The sequence below is a fragment of the Diadema antillarum genome, unplaced genomic scaffold (genome assembly GCF_040938485.1).
Source record: "Diadema antillarum isolate AM-2024a unplaced genomic scaffold, OU_Dant_1.0 seq00000498_RagTag, whole genome shotgun sequence".
NCBI classification, from domain to species: Eukaryota; Metazoa; Echinodermata; class Echinoidea; order Diadematoida; family Diadematidae; genus Diadema; species Diadema antillarum.
In genome coordinates, this window is record NW_027271457.1 from 54,937 (window position 1) to 67,504 (window position 12,568).

Genomic DNA, 12,568 nt, shown 5'->3' on the forward strand with positions numbered 1-12,568 from the left:
ATTACAATTGGGTAATCATACCTGTATTTACGGGGTCCCCCATAAACGACCCCTGCTAGCAGCTAAGTGTTCGATTATCTGCCACGAATTGTAGGCTACTGCTTAAAGGTAGGGGATACCTTTTACAGACCTCCCAAAATGCAGCAAAACATTAAATATGAACCCCAGGGGACTTGTTTAGGCCACTGCTGAGAAATTTGGAAGTCGACAGTTATCTACAATTTAAATAATGCACAAAACTCAACTACTCAGTAGTTCTGTGTGTCAGCCACACTTAAGCCTTTTTGTTGCAATCTTCTGTATTTTTTATCTATAAACACGAATCTAAAAGTATAAGAGCTGATGTAATAACATGTAAATTGTGTGGCAAAAATGTATATAGAAATGTTTGTAAGTTTTGATGAACTTTCTGCACAAAATATACATGATGGACACAGTCCACATGCAGTGCATGGGTCTGCAAAGGTAGCCTAGTAATGTACTGGAATTTACGGTGAGCCCTGAAAAAAATTCAATTCAAAATCTAACGGTCAATAAAAGTGTACTAAATGTTACCTGACACTTTCAATACTTTATGGGAATTTCTAAAATGATACTCTCTTCAACATACCACTGTATTTATACAACTCTTCATTTAAGGCATGCAAATGGGATTCCCTACCTTTAATAAGTCATCTGGATGTAATTTATCAGCTTCATGTTTGCTATTGTGATGTAGGTGCTTGTAGTGCTTTTGATTGAAGCAACATGATAGGTTGTTGCAGGCAAATTTTGGTAGGTTAATGATCATGTTTTGTCTTGTTTGAGGTCATGCTGTATTTGATTTCTTTGTAGAGTGGCAAAGGTCAGGTTTTGCAAAGAGATTCGCACTAAAAAATCATCATTTTCCTTTTTTTGTCTACTAGAAATCCCGTATGAAATGACCGTCTTCACTGGCGATGTCCAGAATGCGGGGACGGATGCGGTCATCTCGCTGACCGTGTATGGCACCAACGGCTACAGCAACGAGATTGTCCTGGACAAGAATGGTGACCGGTTCGAGCGAGGCAGAGAAGACCTTATCAAGGTATTAAAAAATGAACGCGATTTCAGTCAAATTTCGTGTCATCCAAAGAAAGAAGATTAACAATTTACCAATCCCCAGAACTTACCTTTAGTTTGTGTGGTACTCATCTACATGTACTGTATGATTGAATTTAGCAAGGAAAAAAATAAAGTAAACACGTATCCATTTACACTAGCACTGACACGTGTAAGTTGTGGATATTTTTTTTTTTCGTATTGCTATGTTTTTAAGAGTTTTGTCTAGAACATTATCAGCTCTTTGTGTGCTTTGTTCACTGAATGATAACCATGCTGGATTATTTTCTTCTATGATTAGCACAAATGCCTTGAATGTTCTGCAGGGCTGTCTTATGTAAAGAAATGAAATTATTAACCCGTTTAGGAGAGATTGATTTTGCTACAACACGCATTTCCCATGGATGCTTGCCCAAGTATACATGGGACTCATCCTAAATGGGTTAATTAGTTGACCCCCTGAGTGGCCTTGCCAATCTGCCACTAGTTCAAATTTGCATTTATTACTGAATGCAGATGAGAAAGTTGGCAAACTAAGCTCAGTGTCTGAGTTTAAAAAGAGTTCAATTTAAGTGTATGAATCTTTGTTATCTGTGCAGTTGGAACTCGAGGACATCGCACCACTGAAGAAGATTCGAATCGGACACAATGGGAAAGGTAGCAGAACAGACTGGTTCCTTGACAAGGTGAGACTGAAAATTTTTAGTTTGTGTGTTGTATGTGTGTGTATAATTATAACATACATTTTATACAGTTATCTACTTGTATTAATCCATCTGAGAGGTACAGAGAACTATAAATGTAACTGTTGGCTTTATTCTGTCATGTTTGATGGTTGTGAATTACAGTAGGAAAAATAATATGGTTTCCCGCAAATCAATTTTCCATTCCCTAAATCCATAACAGGTTACTTGGGTTGCCTCTGTAGTAACAAGGAAATGGTCAACATTACTCTAAAGACATCTGCAGCCGCAAAAAAACAAACACATACATTTTTGAAGATACACGATAACTCAATTTCCCATGTATGAAGTGCTGTGCTGAATATTAAGATTCTTTTTCTTTTTTTTTTCTGTGTGCCAGAATAATTTTCTTAAACTAGGAGATGGATGGGTATTATCACCATTCCTGAACGACAGATCAAAGTGTTGCACATGACAGTAGCTTCTGCAAAATACATGCAATCTGTTATTCTGTAGAACAAGATACAATGTACCACTCCATTACTGACAGTGGTCTTGTGGGAAAGCACACTGACAACCCTATGTAATCTGTGGAGAATTGTTTGGTTGAGACGGCGCCCTCGTCAGTTCTTGACCGAACAGGAAGATTGCCTCTACTAAATGAGACTGGTACCATTTCTCACAGGTGACTCTGAGGAACATGGAGACTGGTGACCTGACCACATTCAAGTGTGAGGGTTGGCTGTCCAAGACTCTGGGTGACAAGAAGACAGTCAGGGAGCTAGCTGCCATTGTGAAGGGGAAAGCTCAAGTCAAGAGTAAGCTGGCTTTGAGATTTGAGCACATTTTCATTTTGTGCCAAATGTGAAGTAATGAGTTTGGCTCCATGCATTGAATGACAGGCCGACATGAAATATTGTTTTTTATACAACACCTCAGAATGATGTCGAATTGTGATTGGCCAAGAACATGTCACATGACATTCAATAGAAAATACCTACCAAACTCATTGAGAGTGACAGCCATACAATAGGCCCCTGGCATGAGCCTATTGCACGGCTCGAAGGTACTATAGCACGGCTTCGTGGGGGGCTACTAATGCATGGCCGCTCACATAGTTCTGTGGCTCACAGCAGCAGAGCGCCAGCAAACTACATTGTACGTGCTGGCCGGCTGCGCTGCGATGCGCTGCCGGTAAACAGACCAGTCGCGGCGGAGTACTGCAACGTTAACGTGTACGCGCAGCTACTTTACCTAGCTAGTTGCATGTACATTGTATTGCGGCCTACCTACTGCTGTGTTTTTAATTTTGACTCTGATCTGCTACGTGGACCACAGTGATCCCAAAATCAAGACTTCATTTCAAGTTGAGAAATCGTAATTTGATGTGTCTTTATACAAAATCATTTTCGGAAATAGAGAAAGTCTAGACCTACTACTAGATCTACTGACATCTCAGGTAGGCTTAACCGTTAACAGTCAGGCCTAACTCGATCTAACGTTAGCGTAGAATGGGTATAGACCCTGCGGAGTTTGTGATTCCTGTGACTGTGTGGTCGAATCATGACGAGCGTTTGAAAGCAGTACACAGGGTGGTTTACAATTCTCGGCCTAATTGTTACATTTATTTTTGGGCCTTCCTGAGTTAGCGGTCACTAATTTAGTACTGTGATTGTGGACAAGGTGTTGTATAAAACGAATAATTTATGATTTTGTTTGTGCATTGGGGCACATAATATCGCACTCGGCGCGAGATTCGCCACTGGTCTATTCAACGCGGCGCTACGCGCCTTGTTGAATAGACCAGTGGCTTATCTCGCGCCTCGTGCGATATTCGTGCCCTATGCACTCACAACTCATAAATTATTCGTATAGTAATATACATGTAATAGGTGTTGATATCAAGCTCAAATCAGAGTGACTGAAGATATTTCCCAATTTGACATATGGTTTATTTCAGTGTAAGTTTGAGACTTTCCCAGTTTTAAATTACACTCAGCCGTTTGTTAGTTAACACCTACCGGTTGGAAAATATTTTTTAGCCCTACATAAGTTCAAATGAAGCCATAGGGAAAATGTATTTGGCATGCATTGTAATATTGGCTAAAGTTCACCCCAGTTGAAAATAGCCTGGTATGAGTTTTAGAGCCACCCCACTGGAAAATATTTTCAGCCTTTATCACATGTTGAGATCTAGCTCAATGGAAGATATTTTTTAAGCGTGATGCTAGCGTAGATTAACCTCATTTGGAAATGTTAAGCCCAATATGAGTGGACATTGAACCCCTTTGGCAAGTACAATTGTAGATGTATTCTCTTTTGAGTGTGAGATTGAGCCCAGTGGGATTAATGTCAATGATGTGCACAGTGTTGTTTTCCATCTACACCCTTTATTGTCCCCGCCGAACGAGTTCGAGCAGGGGACTATGAAACGGGCTCCGTACGTGTGTGTGTCCGTCCGTCCGTCCGTCCGTGTGTCCGTCCGTCCGTGTGTCCGTCCGTGTGTCCGTCCGTCCGTGTGTCCGTCCGTGTGTCCGTGTGTCCGTCCGTCCGTGTGTCCGTCCGTGTGTCCGTGTGTGCGTCCGTGTGTGATCAAAATCTTCAATTTGCTACTTCTCTGTCATTTATGAGCCAATTTTGGTTCTGTTTGCTTTATATGATAGCACTACATGGGAGCTTTGAAACTTCTACACAGAATTTCAGTCGTGACCTTTGACCTTGACCTTTGACCTATATTGTACATTTTGCTACAAAATGCTACTCCTTCGCCATTTCTAACCCGATTTCGATTCCGTTTGCTTTATGTGATAGCACTAGGTGAGGGCTTCAAAACTTTTACACAGAATTTTGACCTTTGACTTCTTTGACCTTTGACCTTGATTTTTGACCTATATTGTGCATTTTGCTACAAAATGCTACTTCTGGCGGGGACATATATTACGCACCGCGTAATTTCTACTTTTCCTTGTTGTAACTTTCTTCAATCCTTCTGACTTTCGTCTTCCTTCCAGCATCCAACTACAAGATCATCGTCAAGACGTCGGACAAGCGCGGTGGGGGGACCGACGCCAACGTCTCCGTCATACTCTTCGGCCAGAACGGCTCGTCCGACGAGCTGAAGCTGAAGGAGTCGCAGACGCATCGCGACAAGTTTGAGCGCAACCAGGAGGACGTCTTCATCTTCTCCATGCTCAGCCTGGGGGACCTCGTCAAGCTGCGCATCTGGCACGACAACGCTGGTCAGTGTTTATTGGCTAATATCTCTAACATTTTCCATGCTCTGTAACAATTTCTTTCTGACTCTTCTTTTCTCCTTTGCTTCCTTGTCTTGCTTCACCACCTCTCTCTCCACTTTTTTCTTTTCTCCCACTCTCCCCTTCTCTCTCTTCTCTCTTTTCTCTATCTCTCTCTTCTTTCTTTTCTCTTCTCTTTTTCTCACGCTTCTCTCTCTCTATATCTCTCTCTCTCTTTTCACTCTCTTTCTCTCTGTCTCTCTCTGTTCAGTACAATTTATTGCAAAACAAGCTAACTCCATTCTTGTAAAGTTGAGATATTTGTGATTAAAGATACCCCCAAAAAGAAAAAAAATAATGAGAAAATACAGGGTATTTTTAATCATTATTTCTAGAATATTCCTTGCTATGTTACAAGTGAGGTATTACTGGAAAGGTTACATTTTGCTGATGATGGACTCACTTTGAAATGTTTAAAAATGGCGCTTAGACCATCTTGCAATAGAACTCTTCAATTTATGAAGGATGGACCACCAAATGCACTCCTAATTAGAAGAAAGGTTATTTTGCTTGAAAGCGAATTTCAGCAAGTTATAATTATTTATGGTTTAACTGGGATTACTGTATTTTTATACTCTTTTGATCCCACTCACGGCAGGCCTGAAGGCCGGCTGGCACCTAGACGAGGTGAAGGTAGTGGACGAGACGGCGGGCAAGGACTACACCTTCCCCTGTCAGCGCTGGCTGGCTAGGGATGAGGAGGATGGCCAGATTATGAGGGAGCTGCTGTGTGCCAACGCCCTCACCCCTAGAGATGACAAGGAGAAAGTCAGTGAGTATCACACCCTCCACCTCCAACCTACTGGCAGCTTGCTGGATCACTGGCAAGAGACACTGTAAATGTACCATGATGTACTTGTAACAAAAGAGTTTGTGCATTTGGCAAGCATTTGAAGAGTTTGTTTGCAAAAACCGATAAGTCCATATTTGTCAAATGGAGATATTTACGATTAAAGGTCAAGAAAATTAAAGAGAATAATAAGACAAATTTTACTTCTTTTGACCATAACTTCAAAAATATACCTTTATATGTAGTGACCAATATATCATTTAAAAGATATTATTTTGTACTTTATGACAGAGATCGTACTTCAAAATCTTCAAAGATGGACTTATCGATTTTTGCAAACAAACTCTTCATTTGTAGTCTTTTTGCAGCGAGCCAAGACAAAATGCAATAATAAATTTGTTAAGCATGAGTAATTTGAACGAAAAAAGAAAAGAACTGTATACTCAAGATTTGCTTCAGAAAGTTGTCCTCTATTCTATAAAGCAGATGGCCCACATGTCTTTTTGTGCATCAATGGGAAAAGTGTGCATAAGGGTGTAACCGATGGTATGAAATTGTTAAACCGAGGAGGTGCAAAATTGGAGATACTGGAGATGCTAATTGACAATCTCCACTTTGATTATTATGATTCCCTTTTGAATACACTTAGCAATTTGTCATAATGATAACCAAAATCCCCCCCCCCCCTGCAAATGGAAAAGTTTATTGTTTTATGTCCATTTGCATGCTGAGATGTCCTAAGTTGTGATGGGACTATTAAAATGAAGTAATTGTTTATGATAGATACATGGTACCGGGTAGCTAGCGAGAATGAAGGGTATTTCTATATGTGTCCAGTTTCAATTCTCCAACTCCATGTTCCCCATTCCTCCACAGCCTATGATATCTCCATCATAACGACAGACAAGCGCGATGCCAGCACCACACAGAATGCGTACATAATCCTAGAGGGCGACAGACGGACGTCGAGGGAGTTCCTCATGGAGAACTCGCCCAAGAGGAAAATTCTTCGCAGGTGAGTGATTTCACCATCAGACACAAGACATTAGTGTTTTGTTATAAAGCTCATAGGAAGGTGTACATGTATATAGGGTTCAGGGCTAAGCTCAGTAGATTTTTGCTTTCACTGACCCCATTCAGGTGCCCCCTTTGTGTAGAACAACAGAGTTTGTGAGCCTGTCAGGGCACACTGTATTCATACACGTGTACCTCACGCTCCATTAATTACTGTTTATTTTTCTTTGTTTGATGGCACATGTCGTTGACCATGGATAGTGGGTATATGTAGCGCTTGGCTGCTTTCGCACAGGTGGATTAGGCCTACCAACCTGTCCATTGTCTGTCAGTGGGCGAAAAGAATCTCGTTTGCAGGCGTTGAAGGCACTCAGAGAATTGCCGAAGTACAGGTTAAATTCATCACACCTCTAACATGATGCACTTGTACAGTCATCACTCCCAGTGGGAAAAATGTTGAGTGTAATCCAAATTTAGAGGAAACCCTTGAACAATGATAAAGTATGATAAATTGTACCGGTCAGTGTATACCCCTTCTTACTATTTCGTTCATTAGATGTTAATAATTTTTCTATTTTTGATGCAAAACATATCAGACCCAAACAAGATGACCAAAGCAAGATGATATTGCACTACAGGTAAATGTACAGTAAGTTTCTAACTGGCCTTTCACCAATGGCAACCTGGGGAGTGTTTCTTAAAGCTGTTCTTTAAGTTACAAATGATTATGACTGGTGATCAATTTTTTGGCTGAATTATTGAAATTCTGATAAGTATAGCACATCAGAACGTGTTCCAGTTCTTAAGTCGTTCGAAACTTTAAGAACAGCTTTATGAGACATCCCCTGTTTTCACATGTTTATCAATGGCACTTTTAAACAATGGTGCTGTGAGGATCAAATCACATTCCACATAAACACACTCTGAGATGCTGATAAACAGAACATACCTTCTACGTCTCCTTTCGTTCCTCTCCCAAATTTCTTCCAGGGGTGAGACAGACAGCTTCAAGTTCACCACGAGGACTGTGGGTAAGATTGACAGCATCCTCCTAGGTCACAAGGAGAGGGGTGATGGGTCGCGACCCCAGGGTCAAGGTCGCGACGTGGACTGGCACTGCCATGAGGTCGTCATCACTGACACGAGTGACGGCTCCAAGTAAGTAGTCCTCACATTAATTTTTACTTTTTGTGAACAAGTACTTCAGGGCTGCCAACACTGGAAACTAGTTGAGAGTGAGACTCCCATAGGCCCATGCTATAATTTAGGAGTCAAAATGAGTGAGATCAATAGAAATGCATGCAAATGAAATAAAGTTTTAGAGTGAGAAAGGACCAAAATGCGTGAGTCTCATGCTCAATGCGTGAGAGTTGGCAGCCCTGGTACTTGGCTTGTAATTCATATGCATTGTTAACATTGAGAGGATACCCTGAATGAAGTATGTGGGACTGAGAAAAGTTCAAGAGTACTGTTTGTCTTTTAATATGGTATCACATGTGGTCTTGCATTAGAACTAGTGGCAGGAGGGAACACAGAATGCATTAATTACACTAAGAGCTTGAGAATGAATCCTGAACATGACCATGACTAAAAAAAAAAAATCATTCTTTGACTTTAATTGTTTGCACATCAGTTAAATACCTTAAGAGTGGATCTTGTATGGTAAGGCTTGGGCATCCTGTACCCCAGAACCCACCTCCTCCATATGGCCCTTGTGCAATTTATTCATTGCATATTTTTAGCACTCCCTTCACTTGCCTATAATGCATTTGTTGTCCCTCAGGTATGTGTTTCCATGCAAGAACTGGGTGACCCTCAGCAGCCGGAGAGAGGAGGCGAGACGACTCGTTTGCAAGAAGATGGAGGAAGGCAAGGTGGCCGCCATCAGAAGTGAGTAACGGCTTTGAACACTCCTCAAATTGGCAACCAGTATTTATTTGTTTTTGTTTTTGTTGTTTGTTTGGTTTTTTTGGCTTGCATGATCATCTTATACTCAAAAGGATTACTCAGGACCTGCCGATTCTTATACAACTAAATTATAAACTTTTTGGAAGTCTCGCCACTGAGGAAATGTCAGTAATGAAAAGGGGAATTTCAAGGAACGCATCGTGGCAGACATTTGAAATGGCATTGTGCTTCACATTAAAGGGTGCTATGTTAGACAAAAATTATGGCTAGTATGTTAGCATCTATTTGGTTTTTTTTATTGCTTTGTTTTGTTTTGATTTTGTTTTTGTTTTGTTTTGTTGTTGTGTTTTTCTCAGGGAGTATCATACACTGAATATCATACATTCAGTTATACTTTGACGTTGACATTGACATATCAGAAATCTGAAATTTGAAAGGAAAAGACTTTAAAAGAAAAAAAATACAGTCATTGGTCTAATATAGCACGAAATTAGAAGGAAAAAAGAACACAAGAAGTAAATTAAAAAATAAAACATAGAAGTCTGGACTACAATTGTGTTATCTACAAGTACTCACAGCTCTGAAAACAGATAAACAGTTTTCATTGTCGCTTTCTTTATCCGCAGACTTGGCACCGGTCCAGTACGAGGTCATTGTCGTGACATCAGACGAGAAAGGATCGGGCACGGACGCCAACGTGATGATAACGATTTATGGCAAGAACGGCGACTCGGGCAAGCAGCCGCTCAAGCAGCGCTTCAGGGATCTGTTCGAGAAAGGTGAGCAAAATGTTCTTTGTAAAAAAATCTTAATACAGAGGTTTAAAAGTCAGACTGGTAGGACTACGTCCTTTTCAACAAATCTGACCCTACATCACAAAACAAGCAAAAAGTCGCCAGACATTAATTTTTAGTCAAGAGTAGATTCTGAAAGAGCAGACTCTAAGCTTTAAAATGATGTATATCTCAATTCAAATGGACACTCCTAGCCTATCTAAATATTGGAAAGAAAGGACACACTCTGGAAAGTTTGAACTGAAAAAAACAGGCTCTGATGTACAGGGTGTATAAAGCGCTTAGTCTTTACCGATCTATGCTAGCTGTGGGATGAATTGAGCAAAAAACAGGATGTTGACCACAGGAGCAACAACAATGGAGGGATTATCAGATTAAGCTGAAATTGACCATGCTTTATTAGCACATTCTGTATATGATAAATACCAACTTTCAATGCAGTAGCATCATTCTCTCCAAAGTTATTGGAGTTAGAAATGAAGTGTGTGGACAGGGTTTATGAGAAATGGGAAGATTGTTCTCTAAGAAACAACTAATCACACTATTCCGCCAAAAAGTGTTCGAGAAAAACTGCTGAAAACACAAGTTCCTGTTTGTTTTATGATCCAAAACTTCAATATAATGTAGAAAAAGACTTGTTCTTTCAGAAAATAGGAAAAACTAAGGATTGGCTAGGTTAACATATTTTACCCATTTTCAATCCTCACGCAAAATCACTGTGTGCGACTTTTTGTTTGTTTTGTAGTGCACGGTCACAAATAAAGAATATTTGCAGTGTACCACTTACAACATGTAACCAGTGGAGCTTATGATATTTAAAACTTGGAGATAACACAGCTGTTTGATTCTCGATGTAGTCACATTTAGTGATCATTTATTCATTCATTCATTCCCTTATTCATCCATTCATTCTTTCATTCATTCATTCTTTCATTCATTCATTTATTCATTCATTCATTCATCCATTCATGCATTGGATATGCATTCAAGTCAATATATTTCCAAGAATGAATGAAGGAAATAACTTCAGAAAGAGGGAAGAATGTGCTGACTTGACACCCTTGCACAGATTTTGATTAAATGTGACCCTGCGCCTCAAAACAAACAAAAAGTCGCCAGACATGAATTTTTAGTTAAGACCACATTCTAAAAGAGCAGACTTTAAGCTTTAAAATGATGTATAACTCAAATCAAATGGACTCTCCTAACCTATCTAAATATTGAAAAGAAAGCACAAACTCAGGAAAAGTGTGAACTGAGAAAAGAGGCTCTGAAGTACAGTGTCTATTCAAGCGCTTAATCTTTAGCAAACCATGCTGGCTGTGCGATGAATGGGACAAAAAACAGGAAGTAAACCACCAGAGAAACAACAATGAAGGGATTATCAGATTGAACTGAAATTAAGCATGCCTCATTAACACATTCTGTCCATTATTAATGCCAACTTTCAAAGCAGTACCACTATCCTTTCAAAAGTTATTAGAGTTGAAAGTGAAGAGTGTGGACAAGGTTTTTCAGAAATGAAAAAGGGATTCTAAAGACACACCTAATCACACTATTCTACCAAAAAAAAAAAAAAAAAAAGATAAACTGCTAAAAAAGACACACTTTCCTGCCCGTTTTATTATACCAAATTTTAGCATAATGTAAGAGAAGACCCGCTCTTTCAGAAAATATGAAAAAGTCAAGTTCGGCTAAGTTGACCCATTTCACTTATTTTCAGTCCTCACGCAAAATCAGCGTGTGCGACTTTATGTTCGTTTTGAGGTGCACGGTCACAAATAGACATCCTCAGGGCTTTATGAACAAACTTGGGTAAGATTACATGAAGGAGGAATTTGTCATTGGTCTTGCAAGTAATTATGATTTTCACGTTTGGCAATTCGCTCTCTTTCATGTCTGCAACATCCAGGTCAAACGGACAAGTTCAAGCTGGAGGTCCTCGATCTCGGCGAGCTGGAGAAGTTACGCATCGAGCACGACAACGCTGGCTTCAATGCCGGCTGGCTGTGCGACCACGTGGAAATTGTCAACCTGGCCACGGGGAAGCGCACACTGTTCCCTTGCCGCAAGTGGCTGGACAAGAAGAAGGGGGATGGAGAGCTCTTCAAGGAACTCTTTCCCGCCAAGGAATAGCGAGCTTTAGATTTGCAGCGCGGACGCTCGAGACGACGCTTTCGCTGGACGTTCTCCTCTCCCCTGCGTCGTGCTGAAAAGTAGCTGTAGATTACGCTGGGACGCAATGTGTAAAAAAATTAAATGACGCCATCATATGATCGGTGCATGAAGTAGTTCTCTACGTCGCAAATTGTGCGGACGTTAAAATCGCCCAGAACGCGTAGTGAAAAACTCAGACGACGCAAGCTAAAAATAGATCGACTTGACGCGAGCTTCTGCGCATGCTCAGAACATTTTTTTTTCCTCTGAACGTCACCGTCGCGAAAATCTAAAGCTCCCTAGTAAAGGGGAGGAGGAAGAGTTGGGGAGAGGGGTATGGGAAATCTAAAGCTCCCTAGTAAAGGGGAGGAGGAAGAGTTGGGGAGAGGGGTATGGGAAATCTAAAGCTCCCTAGTAAAGGGGAGGAGGAAGAGTTGGGGAGAGGGGTATGGGATTTTCCTGATACATGGAGGAAGAAATGGCCATCTTCTCTATGTCAATGGAGCAGGAGTGTTCCCTTTCTTTCTCTCACAGAAGTTTAAATTCATGGTTCCACAGAGTCATCGCCATGATTTCTGAGTGGGAGAGATCTCCCTCCTGTGCTGGAAAGAGATCAAGATGTCCATGTACTTTTAGGAAATGGGGGAATTTTTCATCTCATTTAGATCAAGGACAGTAATATATATATATTTTTTTCAATTTCATCGATATGTTTTTAGTAGTATTTGTGTTGTCTAGTAATTGTTTATTTGTATTTTTAAGGCTGATAGGGCTGATATGCACAACTTTATTTGATCATCAGGTTCACATCCAGGCTCTGTATGTTGCTATCTGGCTGAAACGAGTGTG

At 40.5% G+C, this 12,568-nt stretch overlaps 1 protein-coding gene across 1 annotated transcript in view; it reads left to right on the forward strand.

Annotated features, from left to right (window-relative positions):
- LOC139733830 (lipoxygenase homology domain-containing protein 1-like) overlaps nt 1-11,698 on the forward strand; it is a 61,576-nt gene extending 49,878 nt beyond the window's left edge. Inside the window, exons 39-48 of the mRNA XM_071644636.1 lie at nt 906-1,066; nt 1,680-1,766; nt 2,449-2,581; nt 4,775-5,002; nt 5,655-5,828; nt 6,723-6,861; nt 7,851-8,018; nt 8,644-8,750; nt 9,395-9,547; nt 11,475-11,698. Of these exons, the coding sequence (XP_071500737.1) occupies nt 906-1,066; nt 1,680-1,766; nt 2,449-2,581; nt 4,775-5,002; nt 5,655-5,828; nt 6,723-6,861; nt 7,851-8,018; nt 8,644-8,750; nt 9,395-9,547; nt 11,475-11,698 (1,574 nt within the window). The remainder of the gene's footprint in view (nt 1-905; nt 1,067-1,679; nt 1,767-2,448; nt 2,582-4,774; nt 5,003-5,654; nt 5,829-6,722; nt 6,862-7,850; nt 8,019-8,643; nt 8,751-9,394; nt 9,548-11,474) is intronic.
- Nucleotides 11,699-12,568: the final 870 nt, after the last annotated feature.